General features: G+C 52.2%; 9 protein-coding genes across 9 annotated transcripts; 2 read left to right on the top strand and 7 right to left on the bottom strand.

Moving 5' to 3' along the window:
• Positions 1-823: 823 nt before the first annotated feature.
• On the bottom strand, positions 824-1,978 carry Z517_07197 (uncharacterized protein; the record flags this gene model as incomplete). The annotated part of the gene is made up of 1 exon (XM_013428935.1): positions 824-1,978. The coding sequence occupies one exon, from the start codon at positions 1,976-1,978 to the stop codon at positions 824-826; it is 1,155 nt and encodes a 384-aa protein (XP_013284389.1).
• Positions 1,979-2,636: 658 nt separating this feature from the next.
• Positions 2,637-4,133, bottom strand: Z517_07196 (uncharacterized protein; the record flags this gene model as incomplete). The annotated part of the gene is made up of 2 exons (XM_013428934.1): positions 2,637-3,851; positions 3,903-4,133. The coding sequence occupies 2 exons, from the start codon at positions 4,131-4,133 to the stop codon at positions 2,637-2,639; spliced, it is 1,446 nt and encodes a 481-aa protein (XP_013284388.1).
• Positions 4,134-4,604: 471 nt separating this feature from the next.
• On the bottom strand, positions 4,605-8,060 carry Z517_07195 (uncharacterized protein; the record flags this gene model as incomplete). The annotated part of the gene is made up of 1 exon (XM_013428933.1): positions 4,605-8,060. The coding sequence occupies one exon, from the start codon at positions 8,058-8,060 to the stop codon at positions 4,605-4,607; it is 3,456 nt and encodes a 1,151-aa protein (XP_013284387.1).
• Positions 8,061-9,133: 1,073 nt separating this feature from the next.
• Z517_07194 (5'/3'-nucleotidase SurE) lies at positions 9,134-11,363 on the bottom strand (the record flags this gene model as incomplete). Its single annotated transcript, XM_013428932.1, has 3 exons — positions 9,134-10,457; positions 10,528-10,587; positions 10,639-11,363. The coding sequence occupies 3 exons, from the start codon at positions 11,361-11,363 to the stop codon at positions 9,134-9,136; spliced, it is 2,109 nt and encodes a 702-aa protein (XP_013284386.1).
• Positions 11,364-12,285: 922 nt separating this feature from the next.
• On the top strand, positions 12,286-13,433 carry Z517_07193 (uncharacterized protein; the record flags this gene model as incomplete). Its single annotated transcript, XM_013428931.1, has 2 exons — positions 12,286-12,596; positions 12,692-13,433. The coding sequence occupies 2 exons, from the start codon at positions 12,286-12,288 to the stop codon at positions 13,431-13,433; spliced, it is 1,053 nt and encodes a 350-aa protein (XP_013284385.1).
• Positions 13,434-13,489: 56 nt separating this feature from the next.
• Positions 13,490-14,668, bottom strand: Z517_07192 (uncharacterized protein; the record flags this gene model as incomplete). Its single annotated transcript, XM_013428930.1, has 1 exon — positions 13,490-14,668. The coding sequence occupies one exon, from the start codon at positions 14,666-14,668 to the stop codon at positions 13,490-13,492; it is 1,179 nt and encodes a 392-aa protein (XP_013284384.1).
• A 495-nt stretch (positions 14,669-15,163) lies between these two features.
• On the top strand, positions 15,164-17,437 carry Z517_07191 (uncharacterized protein; the record flags this gene model as incomplete). The annotated part of the gene is made up of 1 exon (XM_013428929.1): positions 15,164-17,437. One exon carries the CDS (start codon positions 15,164-15,166, stop codon positions 17,435-17,437), a length of 2,274 nt encoding a protein of 757 aa, XP_013284383.1.
• Positions 17,438-18,695: 1,258 nt separating this feature from the next.
• Positions 18,696-20,101, bottom strand: Z517_07190 (uncharacterized protein; the record flags this gene model as incomplete). Its single annotated transcript, XM_013428928.1, has 4 exons — positions 18,696-19,226; positions 19,311-19,798; positions 19,871-19,931; positions 19,994-20,101. The coding sequence occupies 4 exons, from the start codon at positions 20,099-20,101 to the stop codon at positions 18,696-18,698; spliced, it is 1,188 nt and encodes a 395-aa protein (XP_013284382.1).
• Positions 20,102-22,057: 1,956 nt separating this feature from the next.
• Positions 22,058-23,263, bottom strand: Z517_07189 (uncharacterized protein; the record flags this gene model as incomplete). Its single annotated transcript, XM_013428927.1, has 2 exons — positions 22,058-22,723; positions 22,778-23,263. The coding sequence occupies 2 exons, from the start codon at positions 23,261-23,263 to the stop codon at positions 22,058-22,060; spliced, it is 1,152 nt and encodes a 383-aa protein (XP_013284381.1).
• Positions 23,264-23,313: the final 50 nt, after the last annotated feature.

The raw sequence follows: 23,313 nt of genomic DNA, 5'->3' as shown, positions 1-23,313 counted from the left end.
TTAGGCATTGACACATTTGGGATTACGAGCCGAGCAACTGTGCACTACTCCAGCGAAGTACGACCAGTCAGAGGGAGAGAGGGACACACAGGTGACAAGGATTGGAAACCCAAAAAAACTCTGTTGACAGTGTGGATAGATGGGCGTTGTTTTGCGCCCATCTATCGGTAGACACGTGGACATTTCGGATACCCACATCATGAACAATTCTAATTTCTTTCCATCTATTCGTCTCGTTCCATCTGTTGCTTTTGATGTTGTCCACTGTGCCAATATCAGTCGTCTACGTTGTCTGTCCCTTGATCTGTTCTCTCCCCGGAACTAGTCGGTATACATCTAGCATCTAGCATCTAGCACCCGGGACCTAGTCGATCACAGAATACCTCGTGAGATTTAGAGGATTTAGAGGACATTGAATGGATTGGTGTGTCTGCTGCTGGAGGTATGACTGAATGAATGACTGAATGACTGAATGAATATTATCATAGCGTGGTTTCCTGCTCCTTTTCGTTATGCCATGCCCTGCTCTGCTCTGCTATGCTGTGAAATAGACTGGATGACTAGTATCCCTTGATCCAACCCCTCCTTTTCCTCCCTTCCCTTCTCTCCTTTCTTTCTTTCCCCCTTTGCGAATGATTTGTCCATGTTCCACGTCTGTATTCCATCTCTGCCATCACTTCGGATAGGATACATCCCTTGTCCTGTCCTGTCCTGTTCTGTCCTGTTCTGTTCGTGAATCTCACCTCCGTCGAACCTCTCGCCAGCGAGCCAGAGCCAACGCTCCTCCACGATCGCGTGACACTGTTCATGCACCATTCACGAGTCACCCCTGCACGGAGGGAATGTTGGTCCAGTCCCAGGCATTCCGCCGGCCGAGGCGGTCACTCCTCCGCGGCGGGTCGAGGTGGGCTGGCTGCTCCGTGAGGGCGCGCATGTGATCAGTAACCATTTTAGCGGTAGCGGTAGCAGTTGCGTTGTGATATAGGACGTCGCGTGGTTTTGCTTGCTCCTTATACATGAGTTCCGTGTCGGCGTCGTAGTCGGAATCGGTGGTGGAGGAGGAGGAAGAGGAGGAGGAATCGTCGTTTGTCACCCAAGTGTCAAAAGTCAGCGCTCCATTGTCCACACGCTGGTTGTCGTGGTTGACTCGTCGAAAGGTCCGGCGGGCACGCATGATCGGTCGGCTGAAATTGACTGGAGGCGGGAGGTAGAAGACGGATCCCCTGGCGCTGGCTCTGGCCCTGTTGACGAAAGGGGTGGGCGATGACCGGCCGTATCCTGTCGTGGGGTTTGAGAATGACTCCACCAGGGCAAACTCGGTGCTTTCGAGAGGATTGTGAGGGTTGGTGACTGGAAAGGAGCCAGGAACTGGCACTTCGAAAGGATCTGGCCCGCCGCAATAAACTGGTGCCTGGCATTCATAGACGAGAGCTGTGCCGGTGGGAAGATCTCTGCTGACTACTTCGAGACCATTGGCGCAACATTTCGAGGCGATCCAGATTGCCAGGAGTGCATAGAAACAGAGCAGGGAGAGGTCGAGGAAGATGTCTTTGGTCCGCACGACTTGACACAGAAACGTCAGTATTCTCGGCTCACGCAGGCGGAGAGCAAAAGTGATGTTGGACACAGTCGAGGCGAAATGTCCGGCTGGCAGGAATAGGAGGCCGGTCGTATCCCAAGACGCCGAGCTCACAGCATGAGAGGGCCGAGCGTGCACGCTGACCGTCCAGGGGAAGAGGTGGCCGCTTTCCATGACGTCGCAGATCCAGAGAGCAAGGTTGAGACTGAGACAGATCAGGCAGCGTTCTTGGAAAGACTCGCGGGCACTCCACGCCCAGAGCCACAGGCTGTCAGGGAGGGAGAAAACGGTGTCCAACCACGGAAGAATGTAGCTGGTGGTGCTTGTGAGAAGGAGATCGAACGCTGCAACAAGGAGAATGAGACCCCGAAAAGAGGCTGGTCTGGGGAGTTGGTGCATGATGAATTGGTCTGTTGGTGGAAAACTTCAAAAAACCTGTTGGTTGTTTTGGCTGTTATGGTTGTGTTGTGGTGTGGTGTACTGGAAAGTGTGTGTTCTGGTGGAATGCACAGATGCTGAGGGACGAGAGGGTTGATATAGGCGAGAACATGACCTGGTCGGTGGACCAAAGCTGCCTCAGGGACCTAGACAGCATACAAAGATGTTCGCTGGTGATGCCATGGTCATTGTCATGGTCTCACTCTGAGGCAGTGTGCATGTGTACACGATCACGGACACGAAGCCCAGGTCTCGTCAGAGCGGCGTTGCTGAGCGAAGTTGAGCTTTGTGTGATGAGACCTGAGGTTGATATTTCAAAAGATATCTCTTGGTAGCCCCTGAGGCATGGAGTGCCTTTTCCTGGCAGTCTCTTGAGCTATTTCTGACGCCGTTATTGGGAGCTTTGTTTGCCGGAGACATGCATTCGAGATATTCAAGACAAGGCTGAGGTGCGACCAAAATAAGGGCAAGGCTGGAAAGGGGCGGTAGAACGTGGGTTAAGACAATGTCTCTCTCAACAAAGAACAATCCCCCTAACGCAGCTCCACTGAGCTGGTACGTTCGGTAACAACGGGGTTTGAGTCTCGTCCTGCCCATGACTCTCGCACAAAACTGACGTTCATACCCTGCCTAACCAGAGCAGCTTTTGCGGCGTCAGCCAATGGCCACGGCCCGCCCAGTCCTGCACAGCTGCTGGAGAATTACTGATCCTCTGTTCGCTTGCGGCTTTCAATTCGACCTGGTTGATCTTCCACGACCGGAGTACCCACGTACTGGCCGCAGCGAGCAGGAACATACAGCCCACGAAGATCTGCGAGCTGAGATATCCTGACGCACCGACCATCTCCAGGGCAATCGGCTCCGCGAATGTTGTGGGCACAACCAAGGACAGACATATGACGCCAAAGGACGAAGGTAGCCTTTTGAGCCCTACCACCTCAGCGGTGACCGGTGTGACAGTGTTCCAGAAGATGCCGCAGACGCTGCCCGCGGCAAGGGCAAAGGCGATGAGGACGCCGTACGATTTCGCGGGCACCCATAAGGCGAGGCAGAGGACGCCACATAATGCGGTCATCATCGTCGCCATGTTGAGGCGGCCAAAAGCATCCGAGTAATATCCAATGACGGGTCTGCCAACTCCAAGGCCAAGGTTGAGGACAGCGCCGACAACAGACCCTTGTCCCGCCGTGAGACCGATAGACGTCGCGTAGTTGGGCAGGGAGTAGAGCAGCACGATGTAGCCCAGCTCAGTAAGTACTCCCCAGATGACAACCAGCAGAACCTCAATGTGGGCGTACTCGCGGTAGTTGAACGCAGTCTGCAGAGGTTGGACGGCTTTGTTGCGGTCTTTGAGGAGAAGCGAACACACCCCGTTGACGGCGAGTCCGCAGAACGCCAAAATGCGATAAGCCCAGTCAATACCTAATCTCTGGACAATACGGCCTGCTGCAAGATTGTACGCCAGCCCTCCCAGCCCCGCTCCCGAAGACGCAATTCCCATGGCCAGACTCCGACGGGTCGAGAACCACTGTGGCAGAACCGCAGTCGCCGGGATGTAGAGGAGGCCCATGGCCCAGCCGGCACAGACGCCTTGTGTCAAGAAGAGATGCCATATCTCGGTCGCATACGAGGCACCGAGAAGGGCCACAAAGAGGAACACGGTGCCGATAAGAAGCGTGGCCTTTATGCCGAGTCTCCTCGTGGAGATGTTCACGACAGGTGCGCTCAACAGGGACTGAGAGATCGAGAGACCGCCGATCAAGGCATACTCGAGATGTGATGCGTCTTGAAAGGCAGGATTACTGAGGTAATGAGCCAGGAAAATCCCCCACGCCTGTCCCGCGTGAGCTTTGTACCTCCGTCAAGTCATGACCGGGTATCTTACGCTGTTCAGTCCCCATGTATGCGCATTGATCAGAAAGACGCAGGCCGTGCATACCCAGCCATAGCCGCCGTTTGGAGGTACATCTTCGACCGGGACAGCATCTTGTGGCGGATTGTCCTCCAGTTGATGTGTTGATGATTCTTCAATACCGTGACCCTGAATGCCACGGGGTTCAACAAGTTCCAGGATCTCGGCCTCGCTCCCAATCTGGCGGCTCGTAGGGGTAGACATTCTCGTCGAGGATGCGTTATGGTTATGAATGGAAAGATTAGGCACGCCCGGTGACGGTCAATGGTTCGAGTTGTGGAAAAAGAGCAAGAATACAGAAATGAAGGTTACAAAACCTCACAACATGATGATTTGTAGGCCGAGGAAAAATCCCCCCCTCCCCCCACCCTATGCATACACAACATACAGATGTCAAAGGGCGTCGAATCAAGTCGATGTTGACAAACCAGTCTTATTGCTGCCTGCTTCCACATTTTTGATACTCCCTATAGAGTGAAAATATCCATCGCCATAATGCTCACCAGGTTCACTGTCCAGACTCAGAATGTATTTGATATTTCATCCGGCAAGACGACGGATAGAAGCATCCTCTTTGTCGTCGCCCCGGAAGCGTATCTGATGCTTTTAAGAATCTGAACACATTACAGATCAAAGGCCCTCACCTCAATAAAACACAGGCTAGACCTGTTCCTTCTATGCAGGGGAGTTGGCAGGGACCCTCAGGTGCGATGTGGGAGTGGGAATAGTTGGGCTCGTCGCTGCGGTATCAGCGGATGCTTCAGCCTCGTCCCCTTCCATCACATCCTCTGAATTTGACACACCCGTCTTTCTCTCCATAGCTGACACAGTTCTTGGGCATGAAGGTTGTGGGAGCCTCGAGTATTTCGCTGACTGTTGAACGTTCACATCTGCTGATGATCCATCCGACTCTTCTTCAACATCAATGCTCCGGGGAAAAGGTTCGCTTGCAGTCAACCGCCGGCGATTGTTTCCCGCGAGTGCGGTGGTCTCCTCCAACTCTGGTTGATCGGTTTGCAAACCGGGACTTTCGGCTTTGACACCTTCGCTCTCCGCATGTGTTTCTTGTGTGCTCCTAATGGAATGGTCTTCGTCACTTCCCAAAGCCTCACGACCTTGCCCGATCCACTTTCGTTTCAGCGGGAAAAGCAATGGTGACCGTGGTTTCGAAGCAACGTCGGGAGAATCCCGAAGACTTTTCGCCGTCGACCACTTGACGTCGTTCTCCTGATTGGAAAGGTTCGTCTCGATTCTGGTTTTGGCTGAGTAGGCGCCAAAGGAAGTCCCGTAGTGACCTTCAGTCGCAGTCCTGGGGTCACTAGTTGTAAAACTTGTAGTGTTGTTATAATCCTGGAATCGTCGAGGCCGAAATGTGCGCGCGTCGGGGTTCAGGCTTGACTCTGACGATCCACCTTTCCCTGGCGATTTTGACCGTGGTAATCTCGCACCCAACACACACGCAAGTCGTTTGGCGTTCGTCCTGTCTCGCGAGTCTACAGCATCATGCGATGCTTGATGGCTTCGATGCTGGTGTTCGTGGATGCTTGAGGGATCGCTAGTCGGCTCGGGAGCTCTGCATTCTGTATCTTCATTCTCACTTCCTCTCATTGTTCTCTCCACCAAGGTCTGGGTCTCTTGCTCACCCGAACTCATGTCGTTGACCAGGACCAATGCATCTGTTTTCGGTGGGAAACACGGTTGGGACTTCGACTTGCTCGCCCCAGCCTGCAGGCGAAGTTGGCTGCTCCATAGCTCATTATAAGCACCGTTCTGCTTGATGAGAGTGTCATGTGTACCAGACTCGATGATCTCGCCGTCCTCAATCACGAGAATATGATCGGCATGCACGACTGTAGACAGCCTGTGTGCAATCACAAACGCGGTCTTGCCAGCACATAGTTGACGGATGCTATTTTGAATCTTCCTCTCCGTGATGCTGTCAACACTGCTAGTGGCTTCGTCCAGGAGCAAAATGTCCGCCTTTTTGAGGATCGCCCGCGCAATCGCAAGCCGCTGAAGCTCACCACTCGAGAGCTTGGTGCCACGCTCGCCTACCTTTTCATGATAACCATGAGTAAACGACATGATTTTGTCGTGTAGGGCTGCTGCTTTACAGGCGTCCATAGCCTCTTCGTCCGTGCAGTCAATATCAGGGTATCTAACGTTGTCCAGCACTGACATGTTGAACACGACGGGACTCTGAGGAACCATGCCAATGTGTTTGCGGAAGCTTTCCAGATTGATGTGTCTGATGTCTTGTCCATCAATCAAAATGCGGCCTTGATCAACATCATAGAACCGGAAAAGTAGTTTCAAAATGGTACTCTTGCCGCCCCCCGTCTGTCCGACTAACGCCACAGTCTTCCCAGGCGCTGCACGGAAAGTAATTCCTTTCGCGATTTGTCGTTTGCCGTCATAAGAAAAAGACACATTCTCAAACTCGACTGCGCCTTCTAGGAACACGAAGGGTCGAGCATCTGGCAAGTCCTGAATGCGTGGCTGCTTTTCCAGTATCAACACCAGCTTCTCTGCGTTGACGAGCTTTTCAGTCACCCCTGATGTTGCGCTTGCCAGAGTGGTCAAGGGGCCGGTGACTTGTGCCCAGTATGTGATCAGAACCACAAAATCACCAATCTTGTGCTGATGGTGTGATATGTGCAGGGCTGCCACACTGCATGCGGCCACAAAGCTGATGCCAGGTATCAGGTAGCGCAGACCTTGGGTCCAAAACTCATAGAACCACAAAATCAGCATTCTGTCCTGAGTAGTGTCGCCTTTCTCCCTGTACCTCTGGATTTCATAAGGGATGCGTCCAAAGTGGCATACTGCTGACCAATTCAGTGAGGATTCGCTCATCTGGTAATACTGCTCGTGATACGCATCGACCCAAGATCGACGCATAGATCGCTTCCTCATGAGCGTCTTGAAGGTCAGCCCGAAGAACAGAACCAACATTGATGCGATAATAAAGGTCATGTAGAGCCCAAAGAGGCATGTAAGGACCACGGTTGCAAAGACCAAGTCGGCTATTGTAGGCAACGTTCGAAACAAACCGTCATGGAGCAAGTCAATCACATCTTGACCTTGGCTCATCGTCTGCCAGATGACTGAAGATCTCTTGGAATCGTGGAAGTCGGCGGACAATTTCATGATGTGACTGTAGCAATGCCGCTGTAATGCGACGATCAGATCAGCCCTTACCCGCCATGATAGCCAGGTTTCAATGAGTGGGAGAGCTGCGTGTGACATCAAAAACCAGAGAAACACGTAGACAGCCATTTCCTTCCAAGGAATCGTTTCTCCAAGGCCGTTGATGACACTTCCGAGACTGAGAGGGAGGGCAATCGTAACGATCCTTGTCGAGACATTGGCGACAAACATCCCGCCAAAGTACATCCGCATTTGTGAAGATCTTGGGTACATATAGGGCACAAAGAGTTTGAAAGAGCCCAGGTACTGCCAGAATGGCCTCGTTCGTATGCGCTGTCCGTCCGTTTCTTCCACATTTGGCGTTTGAGTCTCCCCGTGTGAGCCCGAGGGGTGCGGACTCGATTCATTTCCTAGCAACGGTCGCGTTTCATCGCCATTTCCTACAATTTCCTTTCCTCGTACGAAGCGAATCAAAAGGCTGTCTCCGAGGAGCCCGATCTCAACTGCTAGTTGGGCCCCTTGAAGAATGGATCGTGCGAATAGGGGCTTGTCTTCCAAGGATGTATCAGGCAATGATAGTGCAAAGACCGTGCTTTGGCAGACAAGGAGAATCGTCCAAGTTCCAATATGAGGGTATGACGCGCTGATGGGTGTTCCAACGAGACTAAGCGAGAGGATAACCCAGACCAGACTAAGGAAGAGCGCATAGACTGCGTCCGGGTCGGAGATTTGGTACGGGTCAGATCTCTTAAGGTCAATCACTGCCTCTGCAGAAGACAATAAGGCGGCGATACAAGCTGAGCCCAGTTGAAACTTGCGCAGGTTCGATTCTTTGGGCTCTTTGTTGTCGGAGAATGAGTTGACGATCGTGGCAGCGGCGAGGAAGGTGGTGGGCGCGACGACGGTAAGGAGCTGAAACACCCGCAGAACGACAACCGGGTGAGAAAACATAGTTGGTGTTTCGCTAGTGGTAAGGCTCATGGTCTTGTAGGAGAGGAAACGGAAGATCTGTATAGGAAGAGGCGGTAATAAGCGCTAGTTGGTGGTGTCTGCCTGGTAGAAGGCGGATGGTTAAGCAGCCTGATCGACAATACAAATACTTTTTTCCTGATACCGCAGAATGGATTGCTGGGGAAGGTCGAAAATTGAAGGCGAGCACGATCAGGACAGAAAGAGACTGAGGGTAAATCGAGGTGATGGTGAAATAGCCTGGAGCTCGAGTTAGGCTCGTTTGGCAAGTATCGAGCCACTGCTTCCTCCTTGCAGCAGGAGCGTTCAGGTTTGGGACAAACGGGCGTAGCCAGGTTGAGACGCACCATTTACGACTGCGTGCGCCCCAAGTCCAGGTTCGGGTCCAAATACATGGGATGCTAACTGAAATGTCTCATGACTGAAGTTTGGTGGACGTTGATTCATCCTGGCTAGCTGCATTCTTCGCAGCCTCGCCATAGAGGGTGACACGATCGGTTTGTCTCCTTTGACATAACAGATACTGGAGGAGGTCTCTACAACCTCGCCGGACAAAGCTGATGTAAAACCGAGGCATTCCTCAAGACTACCAGCGAATGTTAGCGGGATGGTGTCAGGTCCGCACTGACAACAGGCTGTGCAACCTCGACAAGGGGGTCTGAGGCCCGTATCCCGCCCCTGGGGGTCATCTCACAGATTCACTAGCGTGCCTTGCATCCCTCAGCTGGAGACAGATGAGATGGGATTTGGTCAATCGGCATCCGCTACTTTCATAAAGACCAATGGCGAGGAATGGTGCTAGAGATCCCCGAAGCGAGTCTGCGGCAGTGATTGATGATCGGTAAATATTCAGATGCCCGTAGACAAGGATCAGCGTATCAGAACCGACCGAAAGAATCTGTCGCAGGAAGATTGAAGGTCCCGCGCCATCCGAAGTACCATGCCCCCCAAAGAGCCAGTCGGCAGCTGGAATTCAATGTTGCACAACATCGCCCAGAAGGGCTGGAAGGATCGCCGAGCACAAACAGTGCGTCTGCTCGGTAGATGAGATGCAGGTCGCTCAATCTTGACGCGGCAGAGTCCTTTCAGCATCGGCCTAGATCGAGCGACCTTACCAGTGGCATCTGTGTCGTTCCAGATCCAGTCAAACCAAAGAAGGGCGCGATTGCGGATCTGGCCACTGCTTGGAAAAGGCCCCCAACCACAGCATCCTGGAGATCCTGTCCTGTCTGTTTGAAGTCCGGGTAGGCGTTTAGTTCCAGCAGCCACACGTTACATTCCCGGTCAATCAGAAAGTCCACGCCAAATATTTCGAAAGCATTGGGCACCGCTTGGAAGTGAATCATCTGTTCACGAGCTGCAGCTTCAAATACCTCACCAGTTATATCGCAGATTTGTTGAAACACGGCGTCTTTCCAGTCTGCACGCATCCCAGGAGATTGTAGGTCCCAGAATCGATAGACGGAGGTGCTCTTGGTCGTCTCATCTTGAAAGCAGGTATTTGTCAGATGTTGTGCCAGGTCAAGCATCTCGGAATCTGTGGCAGAAGTGGGTGGCTGATAGCCTTTCGCTGCGAACAGAGCTAGCATCTCCTTGTACACATACACTTTCAAGGCTCCCACGGCTAACACGTAGGCCCGGATGTGGAACTTTCGATTGCCATAGGACTCGAGCAGTAACGGGGGGTCGATGTAGGGTTGAGCGATGAAATGTCTGAGTTGGGATGTCATTGCGTTACCCTCAAAGAGGTTGACTTGTTTGCTGCCCGGAGCCTGATGGGACTCGTCCTCTTCGCTCGAACTTTCGGCATCGGCATCGGGCGCGTCTTGTTCCCACTCCTCAAAGATGGCTTGCAGTTCACTGCTAGTTGAGAATAGTCTGATACCATTGCCCCCATCACTCATGCCGGGTTTCAGTATCCACCACTCTCTTTGACCATCAGACTCTTGCTTCTCGTTCTCTGCCAAGCTCTCGTTCAGGTCCCATGCATCCACCAGGGCCTCATCGAGGAATTCTGCATAGTCGAGTTCGAAATGGACACACGGCTTGAAATGGTTTTTCAGGATGCTACTCGGGTGTTTGACTAGCCAGGTAGACACGGTACCGGAAAGATAGTGTTTGCGAATGAGCGCTTTCCGGATGACATACGAGCAGACAAGGGACGTCTGTGTGTGCTGCATGGCATGCTCAAAGTCCAGTTTTTCGTAACCGGTGAACTGGAAAACGCGGTCTGAAGGATTTGGCAAGTCACTCAGGTTAGAAATGCGCCTGACGGGAATAGGAGCTAATTGCCCAAGAGCATCCAGAATGAGAGGCTGCACATATGCATCCGGGTAATCAATGAGTGCATATACGGGCGGAGAATTCGAATCTATATTGCAGGCTATTGAGCTTGAACGAGCGTCACCTCTGCGCAAGGCATCGATCAGCAATTGCTCCCAGATTGACCGCTAGCTTTGTTAGAGGTGAACTTACTCACAGCTTGATTTCGCCGGTGTAATGAGGCAAGTGCCAGAAATTCGCGATCAATGGAGTGACCCTATCGCTATTAATGCACGGTCTCGACGCCTGTCACCTCTGGTATACTTACGTGATGTTTCCTTGCAGCACCTCCCAACCATCACCCTTGCCAGCATCGACAACGGCCTTCCGAACGTCTGCGAAGTTCGGGGACCACTTGAATCTGCGATGGACTCGTCTTGTCACGAGGTTGGTGTTGTTGTTTCCGTCAGCTTCACCAGTCTCACGGATTATCTGCTCCTCCTCGTTGGGGTCTTCGTTGTCTTCCTCCGCAGCCAATTCGGTGAAGGAGCTGCCACTGATCCAACGGTTTTGTATCATTTCAGCATAGACGATTTTGTTGTTCTCCACTCCTTGCCGTAGTGGAACATTGATGCTGTATAGATGCACATCGTCTGGCCACTCTTTGGCCAACTTCTCCATTAATCGAGTGCTCAACCTCGAAGCGGCAGAGATGACCTCGAGGTCATGCTCTCTGGAATCAAAGGCATAAGATAAGGCAATACTCTTCACGCCGCTCATTGCGCCTTCCATTGCGCCACCAATCGTTCCGCTGGACAGAGCAAACACCGCAGTGGTGTTCCGGCCATAATTGGGACCGCTGACCACTAGGTCGATTGGCCCCCTGTCCTTGAACACATGATGAAGGCCGATCTGGACGCAGCTTGCCGGCGTACCATCTACTAAAATCCACTCCTCTCCGCCGTCGTTAAATGGTCGGTTCGAAGTGGTTCCGTCGTCTTTCAAGACCGAACCAGGGCGATAGTAAGTCGGGGTTAAAGTGTGACCAACCATGTGGGCCTTTCCTATCCAGGACCTCTGAACGTGAGGCAGGACCACTGATACCAAATGCCCGGCATCTTGAAGGGCGGTCACCAGAGAATGAACATATGGCGATGACTGATTAGACGGAGGACCGTCATCATTTACAACCTGGTGGGTGAGTCAGCAATCTCTTCCCCTCTTAGAGCTTGGGAGTGGCGCACAAGTATGTGCATGTCGAAGGTAAGTCTATCGACCGGACACCACGTCTAAAATATGATGCAAATGCAAAGAAGTCTATGAGCGAAGTGCAATCTACTGTATACAAGATGAGATGAACCCGAGGAAAATTCAAGACGGAATCCGTTGATGCTTGGCAACAGTAGCGCCGCTTTAACAGGCGACAAAGGAAATGTCATGTGTTCTCTGCGAGGGATATATATGTGATGAGAGATCAATTGTCGGTAGGGAACCAGCTGTTTTCAGTGCCAGTGGTGCTGCAGTTCTAGATGGCAAACAGAATTTGGAGGCCGTCTACAACACTTCCATACCTGGTGACGCATGAAGTGTGGGAAGTAACGAACTCAAACTGGCCAGCGTAAAGGCCACTTCAATAGAGTTGTTTGCAGTTATTTACAGGCTCAAGCACTCGATCATTCCGGTTGTTGCAAAAGGAGTGAAGTGGCTCGATGAACCTCCATGCTGCTGGCCGTGCCTACCTACTTGGAGGACAGGCATATGAGACTCGGACACTGACGAGAATTGACGAGAGCTGACGACATTGCTGTGGAAGGTCGTGGACTTAGAGCAGCACGAATCGACTATGAACCTCGGCATGACTTCGGGACAACACAAACACCACAGAACAACGACGATGTCATTGTTCAAAGGAATTCCCGTTTCGATGCGACCCGTCACCCCGTCTATCACCTCCCACAAGAACGACGTAGGGATAATGCCAGAACACCACCGCCACCATCACCGTCACCGGTCGCGGTCAAGGTCGCGCTCTCCTCACCATGCTGATCGTAGATCCTCCCACCATTCCTACCGTTCTCGATCTGATGAGCCATCTCGCCAGCACACCAAGAAGTCTCCCGCGCTACCCAAGCCACTGCCACATGGAGCACGAGAGCTTTCACGGCATGACCTTCCCGCATATCGCCCCTTGTTCGCTCTGTATCTGGATATCCATAAACAACTGAATCTTGAAGAGCTGGACGATACGGAGGTCAAGGGACGATGGAAGAGTTTTGTTGGAAAATGGTAAGAAAGAAATACCTAGAGCCTAGCGCGTTGACTCTGCCGGTGCTGGGTGTGGGAGACGTAAAATCTGGTCAATACGCATGCTTACATGGCAGGAATCGTGGAGAGCTTGCACAAGGCTGGTACGATCCCGAAACGTTAGAGAAGTCAAGAGCGCAAGGTCAAGTTTTGCCCTCCCCTCGCAGGACGAGCACACAACCAGGTCAGATGAGGAGATCTGATGCTCGACCGCTGAGCCAGAGCAACGAGGATAGCGAAGAAGAAGTAGATTTTGGTCCTCCCCTACCCTCATCGCTCACGACGCGTGGCGAGCACGACGACTCTCTCATGTCTCGAACGCAGGGAGCCTCCGTACCTTCCCTCGATGAACTTCGTGCACGGGACGAGCAGGTTACCGAAGAAGCCGACGTGGCCCGGCGAGAGCATACTAAACAACTTCGTCACGAACGTCATCTAGATCGCAGAGTTCAGAAAGAGCGTCTCGAAGAACTTGTACCGCGTGCCGAGGCGGGAAGCCGCGAGCGCCAACTGGAGAAAAAACGCGAGCGCGCCGAGGCCAATCGCTCCTTTGCAGCTTCGAAAGATGCGTCCGGCGATGTAGAAATTATGGATTCCGAGCTCATGGGGGCCGAGGACGGTCTGACAGACCTCAAGAGACTGCAGAAGGAGCAGGAAAGAAAGAAAAATGAGAGGGAGCTTCGCAGAGAGGAAATACTGCGGGCCAGGCGTGCAGAGCGGGAAAGCAAGTTACAGGCTATTAAAGAAAAGGAAGAGAAAACCATGAGCATCTTCAAAGAGATTGCACGACAGCGCTTCGGTGGTGGAGACGAGCCATGAATATTCGGGGTACAAAAAGGACAACACTTATTTTGATTTTCCTGGAGCATGGGTATCTAACTTGCGTTAAGAGCAGCGATGGCGTCTGCACCATCAGGTTGCTGCTGCTGCTGCTGGGAAGATGATCCAGAAGATGCACCATTAGCCACTGGTACATTAGCCCCGTGACTCGCAGCCGCCGGGCTAGGATTATTTGCCGCCTTGAGTGCCGCCATCTGCCAGGCCGGAATAGAAGCTTTGGTGCCAGATGTCGGTCTGCTTCCAGATGTTGCCACCGGAGTCGGGTTAGAGGCAGGAAGTTGTGGAGTTGAGTTCGTAGACGATGGTATTGGCCGAGGCGCAGATACACCGCTACCAGCAGGGGCATTCTCCACTGAAGGGGGTGGTGCTGGGGTACTGGACGTGGAGGCAGCGTTTGAGCCTGGCATTGTCGGTGGCTGTGCCCGTGGGACTCCAAAGACTCCAGAGCCGCTACCCATACGATTTCCCATCAGGGCTTTCAAACTGCTCAACTCGGTGCTCAACTCTTTCAACTGCCTCTCGCTCGCATCTCGTACGTTGTCAATAGAGCGAGGCAGACCATCTTTCATGGTCTTGATTTCTGCCTCCATACGTCGCGCATCGTCTTCACGCTTCTGATTTGCCGCTTTCAGTTCTGCAACAATCTCTTCGATATCCGTAATGGCGCTGTCCAGTCTTTGCGTTCGAGCCTCTTCAGCCTGTTTCAATGCAGCAGTATCGGAAGACAATGTGTCGAGCAGTGCAAATGCCTTGTTGAATTGCTCGTCAATGGCGGCTTTATCCTGCTCCAGTTGTGGTGGTGTGGGTGGCGATATTAATGGTTTGATGTATCTCTGCGCAAGGACGTACATGCCGTATCCCGCACCGCCGACCACGGTAGCCATGATGAACCAATCTCTCCAGTCTCGTTTGGGCGGCTCCGGCGGTGGAGGTTGCCAGTCTCCGTACGGATTGTAAGGGTATGGATATCTGGGACCCGGAGGACCTCGGACATCGTGGGCGCTGGGAGGCGGATAGTAGGGAGCATTTTGTGGCGACGGTGTAGAGACGGCAGCTGCATCCCCGCCAGCACGGGCAAGAGACACAGTGATTTCTTCTTGTGTGAGATTCTTGGATTTGAGAAACTCGATGCGCTTCTCGAGGGGAGCAGAAGCGACAGACGGGTCCTGGAGGAACGTGACCGCGGATGCAACTAGGTCTTCGCGCGGCGCCATTGTTGGCGAGATGGTATCTCTCGAGCTAAGTCATTCAAAGTTGAATTTGTGAAGATACCATGAGCCAGGGACAGTGACCTGGATGGAAGAGTCGCAGATGATAGAAGAGCCTCAATCGACTGCGAGGAAACGATGGTGTCCAGCCACCCGTCATCTTCAATTATTCCTACTCTCAGAGTCTAATCTCTTCCTAGCCGAGGCACATAGTCACGTGGGATGTCTCGGGCTCTAGTCGCTGTGGTGACCGATACCGAATTAGCGTGTTGAGAGCTAGCCTAGTCCGTTCACTGTTGTACCCAACGTCCGCCTTGTGGACCATGTAGTCAAGCGCGTAGGCTGCAGACGATAATCCATCTCTACGACTAACCACTCCACGTCATATTGCGACTACATTGACAGTACCGTTAAGTCGAGGCGCCGGTACGAACAATTTTGTTGCATGCTGTGTACTCTACTACAGACTCCAACACACGCGATCGCCAGCCGTCTACCACAATGTCGCAACCTACCGGCTTGTTCAGCGTGCGCCGACCAAGGGAGACTTTGGGTAACATCACAAACTTCTCGGGAATTCCTCAGCCCGCGTCTGCCGTCAAGCGCACCTCTTCCAATGCCGAACTACGAAATGCGCCGTATACCGCCTCTCATGTGCGATCCACGTCGATAAACCAGAGCATTCAGCGCCCTGCACAACCCATATTTCATCGCTCCTCGTCTGGTGGTAACTTGGCGGAAATGGGCATGTCGACTGCTCGGCGGTCGGTCTCGAATAATATCTTTGGGAGCACACACACCGGGCGACAGAGCCTGGCGCCAAACCAATTGTTTGGCTCTCAGACACCAGCATCGCAGGGTTTGCAGAGAAGAAGCAGCATCTTTTCTCGCCCCTCTGGTCATGGCCCCACGGCGCACCAGTCGTTCTTCTCACAACCGCCCGCACCAGCAGGCGCACCTAAAGACCCAAGGCCATTGAGAGATTCGTCGTATAGGGCACGACTGAGCCAGGAATTGCTCGACTATCTGACGCAGAACAATTTCGAGTTGGAGATGAAACACTCATTGACCCAGAACTCTGTCAAATCGCCAACACAGAAGGACTTCACATTCATGTTCCAATGGCTGTACCGTCGCATTGATCCAGGTTACAAATTTCAGAAGAGCATCGACACCGAAGTCCCTCCAATCATGAAACAGCTGAGATATCCTTACGAAAGAGACATTACGAAGTCACACCTGGTCGCGGTGGGTGGTCAGAATTGGCCTCGCTTCCTGGGATTGCTGCACTGGATGATGCAGCTGGCTCAGATGCTGGACAACTTTACCCGCGGTGCATACGATGATGCGTGTACGGAGGCTGGGGTCGATGTTTCCAGTGATCGCATCGTATTCAGATTCTTGTTCGGCGCCTACCAAGACTGGCTGCAAATGGGCCCAGAAGATGACGAAGAGAGTGAAGAAGCCGCACTTCAACCACATATCCAGGCGATGACAGACGAGTTTGAGCGAATCAACGCCAAACATGCCGAGGAGCTCAAACTATATGAGGCGGAGCATGAAGCTCTCAAAGCACAGATTGACGAATTCGAGCGCAATGCGCCTGACATTGCTAAATTGGACAAGCATTTTAAGATCCTGGAAGACGACAAGAAGAAGTTTGAGGAATACAATGCCAATGTCCAAGCAAAAATTGAAAAGTACGATTCGAGAATAAAGATCCTCGACGCCGAAATCCAAACGGTCGAGGCGGACTTGGAAGTCGCGGAGCAAGAACGACAGAATTTGCAACACTCGGTCGACCGACAAGGCTTGAATATCCAGGACATTGACCGAATGAATACAGAGCGTGAGAGACTAGCAAAGAGCCATGAAGATGCTCTAGCTGCGCTCGATGAAGTCAACAAGAGGGTCCTTGAGAAAGAAGACGAAACTGCTCGTAAGCTGGAAGATCTAGAGGCAGTTGTCAAACGATACAATTCCTTGGGCTACCAGATGTCCCTCATCCCCTCATCGGCGGTCAACGCAAAGGGCGTAGACTACGAGCTCTCCCTCAACTTGTCCGAGCAGGGTTTCTCTTCTTCAACATCCCATTCACGCCGCAGTCGTGCTTCACCGATTGAGTCAGACCGCCTTCTTGCCGAGCAAAACATGGGATATTCGCCGATGCATCTTCTCAACCTGGACCTTCGAGGTGTTGTTCGTAATGCGTTCATTTCGCTGAGGAAAGAAATCAATGAGCGTCGAAAAGCCGCGGCGGAGTCGGATCTCAACGCCCGTGACTTCCTCGACAACATATCGGAGGCCCTGCATGAGAAGAACACAGAGATAGACAATCTCAACTATCGCGTGCAGGAAGCGTCTCGACAATACTCGACCTTGAAAGAGAATGGCCAGACAGCGCACACGCAGCAGACTTCCGCAATTGAGAAACTGGAGAAGGAGCTCAGTCGGATGCGAGAAGGATTGGAAAAGGGAGTCCTGGAGCTTGAGCAGCGCGAGCTGGAAGTGCAGCTGGCGTACGAGGGCATGCGCGAGGAGAGCGCGCGAGTCCGCGAGGAGCTGCACGGCGGCATCGAGAAGCTCCTGGAGGATGTCATCCGGTTCAAGGTCCACGTGCGAAAGGGCCTGGAAGAGTTTGAAGGCTGGGTCGGTGAGGAGGTCGAGCTCGAGTTGTTAGGTGACGAGATGGGTGAGCTCGGACTGGAGGACAGGCAGGGCGACGAGGAAGGGCACGTTAACGGTGCGCAAGCGAACGATGAGGACATGTTTTGATTTTGCATTTGCTTTTTGGGAGGTAGTTGGTATATATGAATTTTCTTTTACTGACTCTCTCTCTCCCTCTCTCTCTCTCTCTCTCTCCCTCTCCCTCTCTCTCTCTCTCTCTCTCTCTCTCTCTCTCTCTCCCCACCTCTTCACATCTCGCTTTTATATGTATCGACGCATGAGACACGTGCGCACTTACTTGGATGATTAGGCTAGGTAATATAGGCAGGATGGGGTACTATGTAGGTAGGACACCCAAGGTATTGAGATACAGGGTACAGTACCTGTACCTACTTCGGCAGGTCACGGTCAATGTCTTTGAGTCAATGTCAAAAGGAAACGTCAAAGTAAGCGCCAAATCTGAAATGTATTTTTCACTCTATCAATCACCCCTCAAACACGTCTATCACCTCAATTATTCCAAGGTTCCTTGCTCATGCCGCAAGCAAGCAACTGTTAGTTACCCTATTATGCCTTTACTCCTCCGTGCTGTTTCAAAAAACCTTTTCTCGACGACGAACCCGAACGTGAGCAATAATAAAATCGAGTTAAGCCGCATCGCCTCACATGATCATAGTATAGACAGACAGTGTGTCACAGCCCAGTAGCTACTAAGGCGTACATACATACATATATATAATGCACAGATGCGTGGGTAGGTACTGGTACTGGTACTGTCAATGGGTGGATAGGTAGGTAGGCAGGTAGGTAGGTAGGCAGGTAGGTAGGTAGGCACGTAAGATAAATACAGAAATGCACCTGGATCCTCATTACGTGCAGTAGGTACTACGTAGGTACTAAGGAAAGCGATGGGTAGATAGTAATGCATACATACATACCTATCTTTGTATGTATGAGGTGAGGTAGGACCTCCACCTCAAGGTTCCCTTGTTGTTGTTTTTTTCTCGTGGAAACGCCGTCCACCACATACCTACCTACGTAGATACCTAGGTACCTAATCTACATAGGTACGGCGGCTGAAACATCTTTTACAAGTTTCATAAACACCACACACCAACGCTATCCGGCGCAGCAGAACCAGAATCAGACGCACAAACAAGCAATGATAACTCCGTACTGACGCCCACGCCAACGCCAGTGCAGGTCCGTATATCAAACCAGTCAATCAGCCAGTCAGTCGATCCAGTCGATCCAGTCAATGACGGTGTACATAAGTTTTCGTGTCCCCATCCCAGGTACCTCGTGTATGTACTTAATCGAGGCGTTTAAATCGGTCATCAGTCAGTCAGTCAGTCAGTCAGTCAGATCACGCCCCGACACTGACCTGCCCGCTTCCCTCGCCCGGCGCCCCACCGCTCTGACTGCTCCGCCTTTCCTTCTCCAGAGACTCTTCGTCCGGGAGCATCTCGACCTGCCGGAGCAAAAAGCTCTTTTCGTCCAGGAACTGGTCGTCGTCGGTCCGCCCCTCCAGGAAGGTGGGCAGGAACCTCAACAGCCGGCCTCGGTTCTTGACCAGGATCCGCTTGACCTCGTCGCTCTTGTTCGGATTCGCCACAAAGACCTTGAAAACGTGGAAGGCCTCGTACTGGACCATCTTTCTGTCGTCTTTGAGCAGCGTCATGGTCAGTTTCAGATGGTCGGCGCTCGAGACGTATTGGGTCATGATGATGTAGTTGCTGCGGTCGAGGAGCAGTTCGCCCAGCAGCTTGATGGACTGGCGTTTGGTGACATACGAAGGCGATAGGAGAAGGATGGGGTTGTAGTACTGCGTGAAGAAGAGGGTATAATTGGTCGCCAGGTATTGTGAGACGAGTTGTTTGTGCTTGGTGAGGATTTCCTAAGATCCCGCACAGATTAGTACCGGTAGTAGCGGCGTGTACAATGACACGCATCAGTGAACAGGGGGCAGATATTGACTTACCCTAAAAGTGGTAAACGCATCAGCAGACACCTCAAAGCTGCTTTTATTGATCCATTCAAAAAACTTCCAAAACACGCCTTTGCCTGTTTGTTTGCGGCTGACGTCCAGATCTTTGAGGTGTACCGCCTTTTCGCCTGGTTGAGATTCGTCGTATAATATCACCGCCGCAATGGTGTCGTATGCCAGCGCTTGTCGCAGAATGGTCCCGCACGGCATGGCCGACTGTGGATGGTCATACCCCCGACACAGCTCGACAATGATCTCGGGCCGTTGGAGGACAAGGTAGGAAATCGCCGACGGGTCCGACGACCCGGACTGTGACGAAGAGTTCGAGGCCTTGTAGCGCAGGATATGAGAGAAGATGATCTGGGCATCTTTCCGCGCTTCAAAGGGCAGCAGACGGATAGATTTTGCCAGCTCGAAGAGGATGTCTTCTTGAATGATGCAGTGGACGAGTTGGTGGACTTGCTCTGGGCTGCATTCAACTTCTGTACTCGGGTGGTTAGAAGGGGGATTCGTCGAGTATGTTTTTGGTGCCGGGTTTGGTAGAGAGCTCGAACCTGGAGTGCCTTGGACAATCAATTTCATCTGGGACATGTGTTTGGCGACATCTTCCTCCACCTGTACAACGAGCAGTCAACATGCAGTCTTGCAGCTACATTGTGAAGGACAGGTTTACGTACTTTTGGACTGGGACTGGGATCGTTGAGTTTCACTAGGAGGTCTTTCAACGACCTTGCGATCTCGGCGGGTTGCTTTTGTCGCCCTCTCCCTCCAAAGAGAAAGGCCATGGTGGACCTCTAGCAGACAACTAGCATACAGTCGTGAAAGAATAGGTCACAGAAGCAAAGATGGAAACAATGGAAGTCTTGATTTACGGTGCTGCGGGCGCTTTCGAGGGGTTCCAGTGATTGTTCGATTTCCCTGCGCGACCCACGGAATCTCTGCCGCGGTTTGGATCGAAACTCCAGACCCGCAATGTTTTTGTGTATCTGTTGATTGGGCAACCATCGCCACCAACCCTGATGAGATCAGATCAAGCCACCGTTCATCATGTCTATCACCCCCCAGCTCTGTCCCAAAGGATATTAATTGTCCTGCCCTTTTCACTATTTCGGGCATCGGTACGCAACCTTCTCGAACATCTGTCCTCCCACCGGTCCCCGCTTCACCTCCAACTAGCCTCTGTGAACGTCTGATCCCATGTCCTGACCGACTCCAGCGATCTCTCGTTCGGATACAATCAAGTACAGCAATCGGTGGAGCATTTTGGGGCGTCGAATATTGAGCCCAGATTACAGCAGCAAGCCTAGAACGAGTCCCACAGGTCAGACATGGCCAGATCAACCACTTCTGTTTCTTGAGCATCGGTCCCAAGGAACAAAGAGATGGCTACTTTACCTTCACTCCCCAGCTTGGACAGCAGTCACAGTTCTCGTAGCACGCCTTGCTGTAGCCTGGCAGCAAACTACATTTGCAGGCTTGGGCACTTTTTTGATTCGTCGAGTTGGTTTCAAGTTCGAGGTGGGTGACCTTTGTCGGGCTGGTGACGTTGTTGGCGGAGTCGTTGAAGTCGAAAGGGACGGCCAAAGCAGTTGCTGGGCTGAGGATGAGAAGGTACAAAGAGGTGGCCAAGCCAAGACACTTCATTTTGATCGGCTCTGTCCGTTGACTGCGCAGCAGCAGTGAGAGAAATGTCCAGAATAGAGAAATGAGGAACGATTCATCACAACTACAAACAATCATGCAAGTATTTTATTATAGGCAGCCACCAGATCACTGCCTCCTGTCACTAGGTGAAGTCCGGTTGCCACTCCATCTCTACTCAAATTGGATCTTCACTTGTACACTCAAAGTCCATGCTCGTCTTTCACTGCCCAGACTGTTTCATAGAAGATGAGGAGGAGCACAGGCGGCAGCGGGCGGATGAAGGACACATGTGAAAGGTTGTGAGACAAGCAACACCTGGCCTGATTAACTTCACATTGGCAACGTCGTCTCGTTCACAAGTGAGGGCTCGACAATTAAGGGCCGACTCTGTGTGGGATTTCGGGTTGCTGGTAGTTGCATGGTTGAGTGAACCGACACCTGGTGGACTGTGCGTGTCAATGTTGTAGTTTCTGAAGTGAATTTTCCATCCATAATGTGAATAAGTCTCGCAGTCTTCGGTCTGTTGTCTCTGGACTGCTTGTATTTGATCAGGAATCGGGTGTTTGCGCTGTCGACGTTGTATTCCTCAATCCGAAGCATCTCTTTGAGCAACAACCTACCACCTCGATGATGTTCTTGTCGTCAGAACCAGGGGTTGTGGACCCTATTGTTTGCCACATCTCTCGGCGAGTGAGGAGAATGGTATATTATGAAACGATTCTCTGATGTCTCTTTACTCTGAGCATTTCAGTGCTCAGAGCTCAACCCTCCCAGCCATCATACCATAACTAACGTCAAAGCAAAGGTTTAGTGCTGGCCCCATTGCTCGAAGGACAGTCACGAAGCGAGAGCCACTGATGCAGGAAATGCAAAAGGGATACACCGTCGCCGCGGTCGAGTTCGCCGAGGAAAGGCGGAATCAGTCATTATATGCTCCTTCCCTCTCGTTGAGGACTGAGAGCCCAACCATGTACGAATAACGCAAAAAGTGGTCCTCCGCAAAAAACGACCCCAAGTCTAGGAGGTTCTCTAGAGTCCTGCGACCGGAAGAAATTGAGATGATGCGTCAGAGCGTTTCGGAGATGCGTCCAATACCCCTATCGCTTCCTCGCTGATCCGTCCAAAAGCGCAGTGCTCTTCCCTTTAACGGCTGGCTCTTTCTCCTCCTCGTCTGGCGTCTTGGGTCCCGAGAGAGTCTCATAATCGAGCTCAGTCGCCGCGGCCTCCACAATGCTTTGCTTCCGTTCGCGTTCACGAGGAAACTCCTCGTGGGGCTTACCCTCAAACCTCTTCAGGACTGCCTCAATCATCTTGCCAAACCAGTAGAAGTTGAGCGAATTCAGTACCAGATTGCAAGTCAGATACACCCCCGCCAGCCAGACTGGAACAGATTCCGTCTGTGATCCAGTGAACTGCATGACTTCGGATTGAGCTATAATGCAGCTCTTGTCACCTAGGCATAGTTGGCCGTCTCTGGGGACGAATATAGAAGAATGGGAAGAAGCGGGTATCTCGCGAAGAACAGGGCCTGATTGAGTGTTGAGGTGCATCGTATGCCACACATCTTGATATACCCGCAACGACTGGTAGGTGCCCCAGATCAAACGGCAGCCAAAGAACACCGAAAGAAGAATCATTCCGTTGTACCATTGCAGCTGAGACCCGGTCATGTTGAGTTTATCGCAGAACCAGTGGATGTTGAGGAAAGGAGTCGACAGTTCATAGAGAATGAACACCGGGCCATAATAATTGCAAAATGGTCTCTGTACGTCTCAGTCAGCGAAGACACCACGAATTTTCGGGGCGAAACATCTTACAAATCCTAGTGCGAACACTGAGAGGGCAGTGATGGCATGGGCTAGGATACCCGGACCAAAGATCTTGAGGTAGCGCGCGCTCACGACAAGATCCCAGACAAAGTATCCTGTCGCCAGGCCTTGAATGAGCCCGGACGCACCCGTGTATCCGTATATCCGCTCAATTGCACTGCCGTGCATACCCTTACGCTCCTCGTCCTTGAACATTACCCATAATGCCGCAGTATTGATGACACACGACTGTAGCAGAGACACCACGTGTACATCCCAGTTAATGCGAGTGCGTCGCGTGAGCTTCGGGTAGATGTTGGGAAATAGGAAATTCGAGAGAACAGGCGACAGAATGGACTGAGTTGTCTGGTACAGGACAAAGGCTCCTAGGACTTCGTGGATGTGGTTCGGTAGGGAAGGGAGATGGAGAGTCTCGCTCAAGGGCGTCACCAGACTAACAAGCCATGGTGGAGGAGGGGGAAAGGGATCTCGCATCGTTCAGAGGGAGGGAGAGAGGGATGCGTGCGGCGGCTGGAATGATGAGG

Source organism: Fonsecaea pedrosoi, assembly GCF_000835455.1.
Source record: "Fonsecaea pedrosoi CBS 271.37 unplaced genomic scaffold supercont1.4, whole genome shotgun sequence".
In the NCBI taxonomy this organism is placed as follows: Eukaryota; Fungi; Ascomycota; class Eurotiomycetes; order Chaetothyriales; family Herpotrichiellaceae; genus Fonsecaea; species Fonsecaea pedrosoi.
Note: the sequence above shows the minus strand (reverse complement) of the source record. Positions and strands in the feature narration are given on the sequence as shown.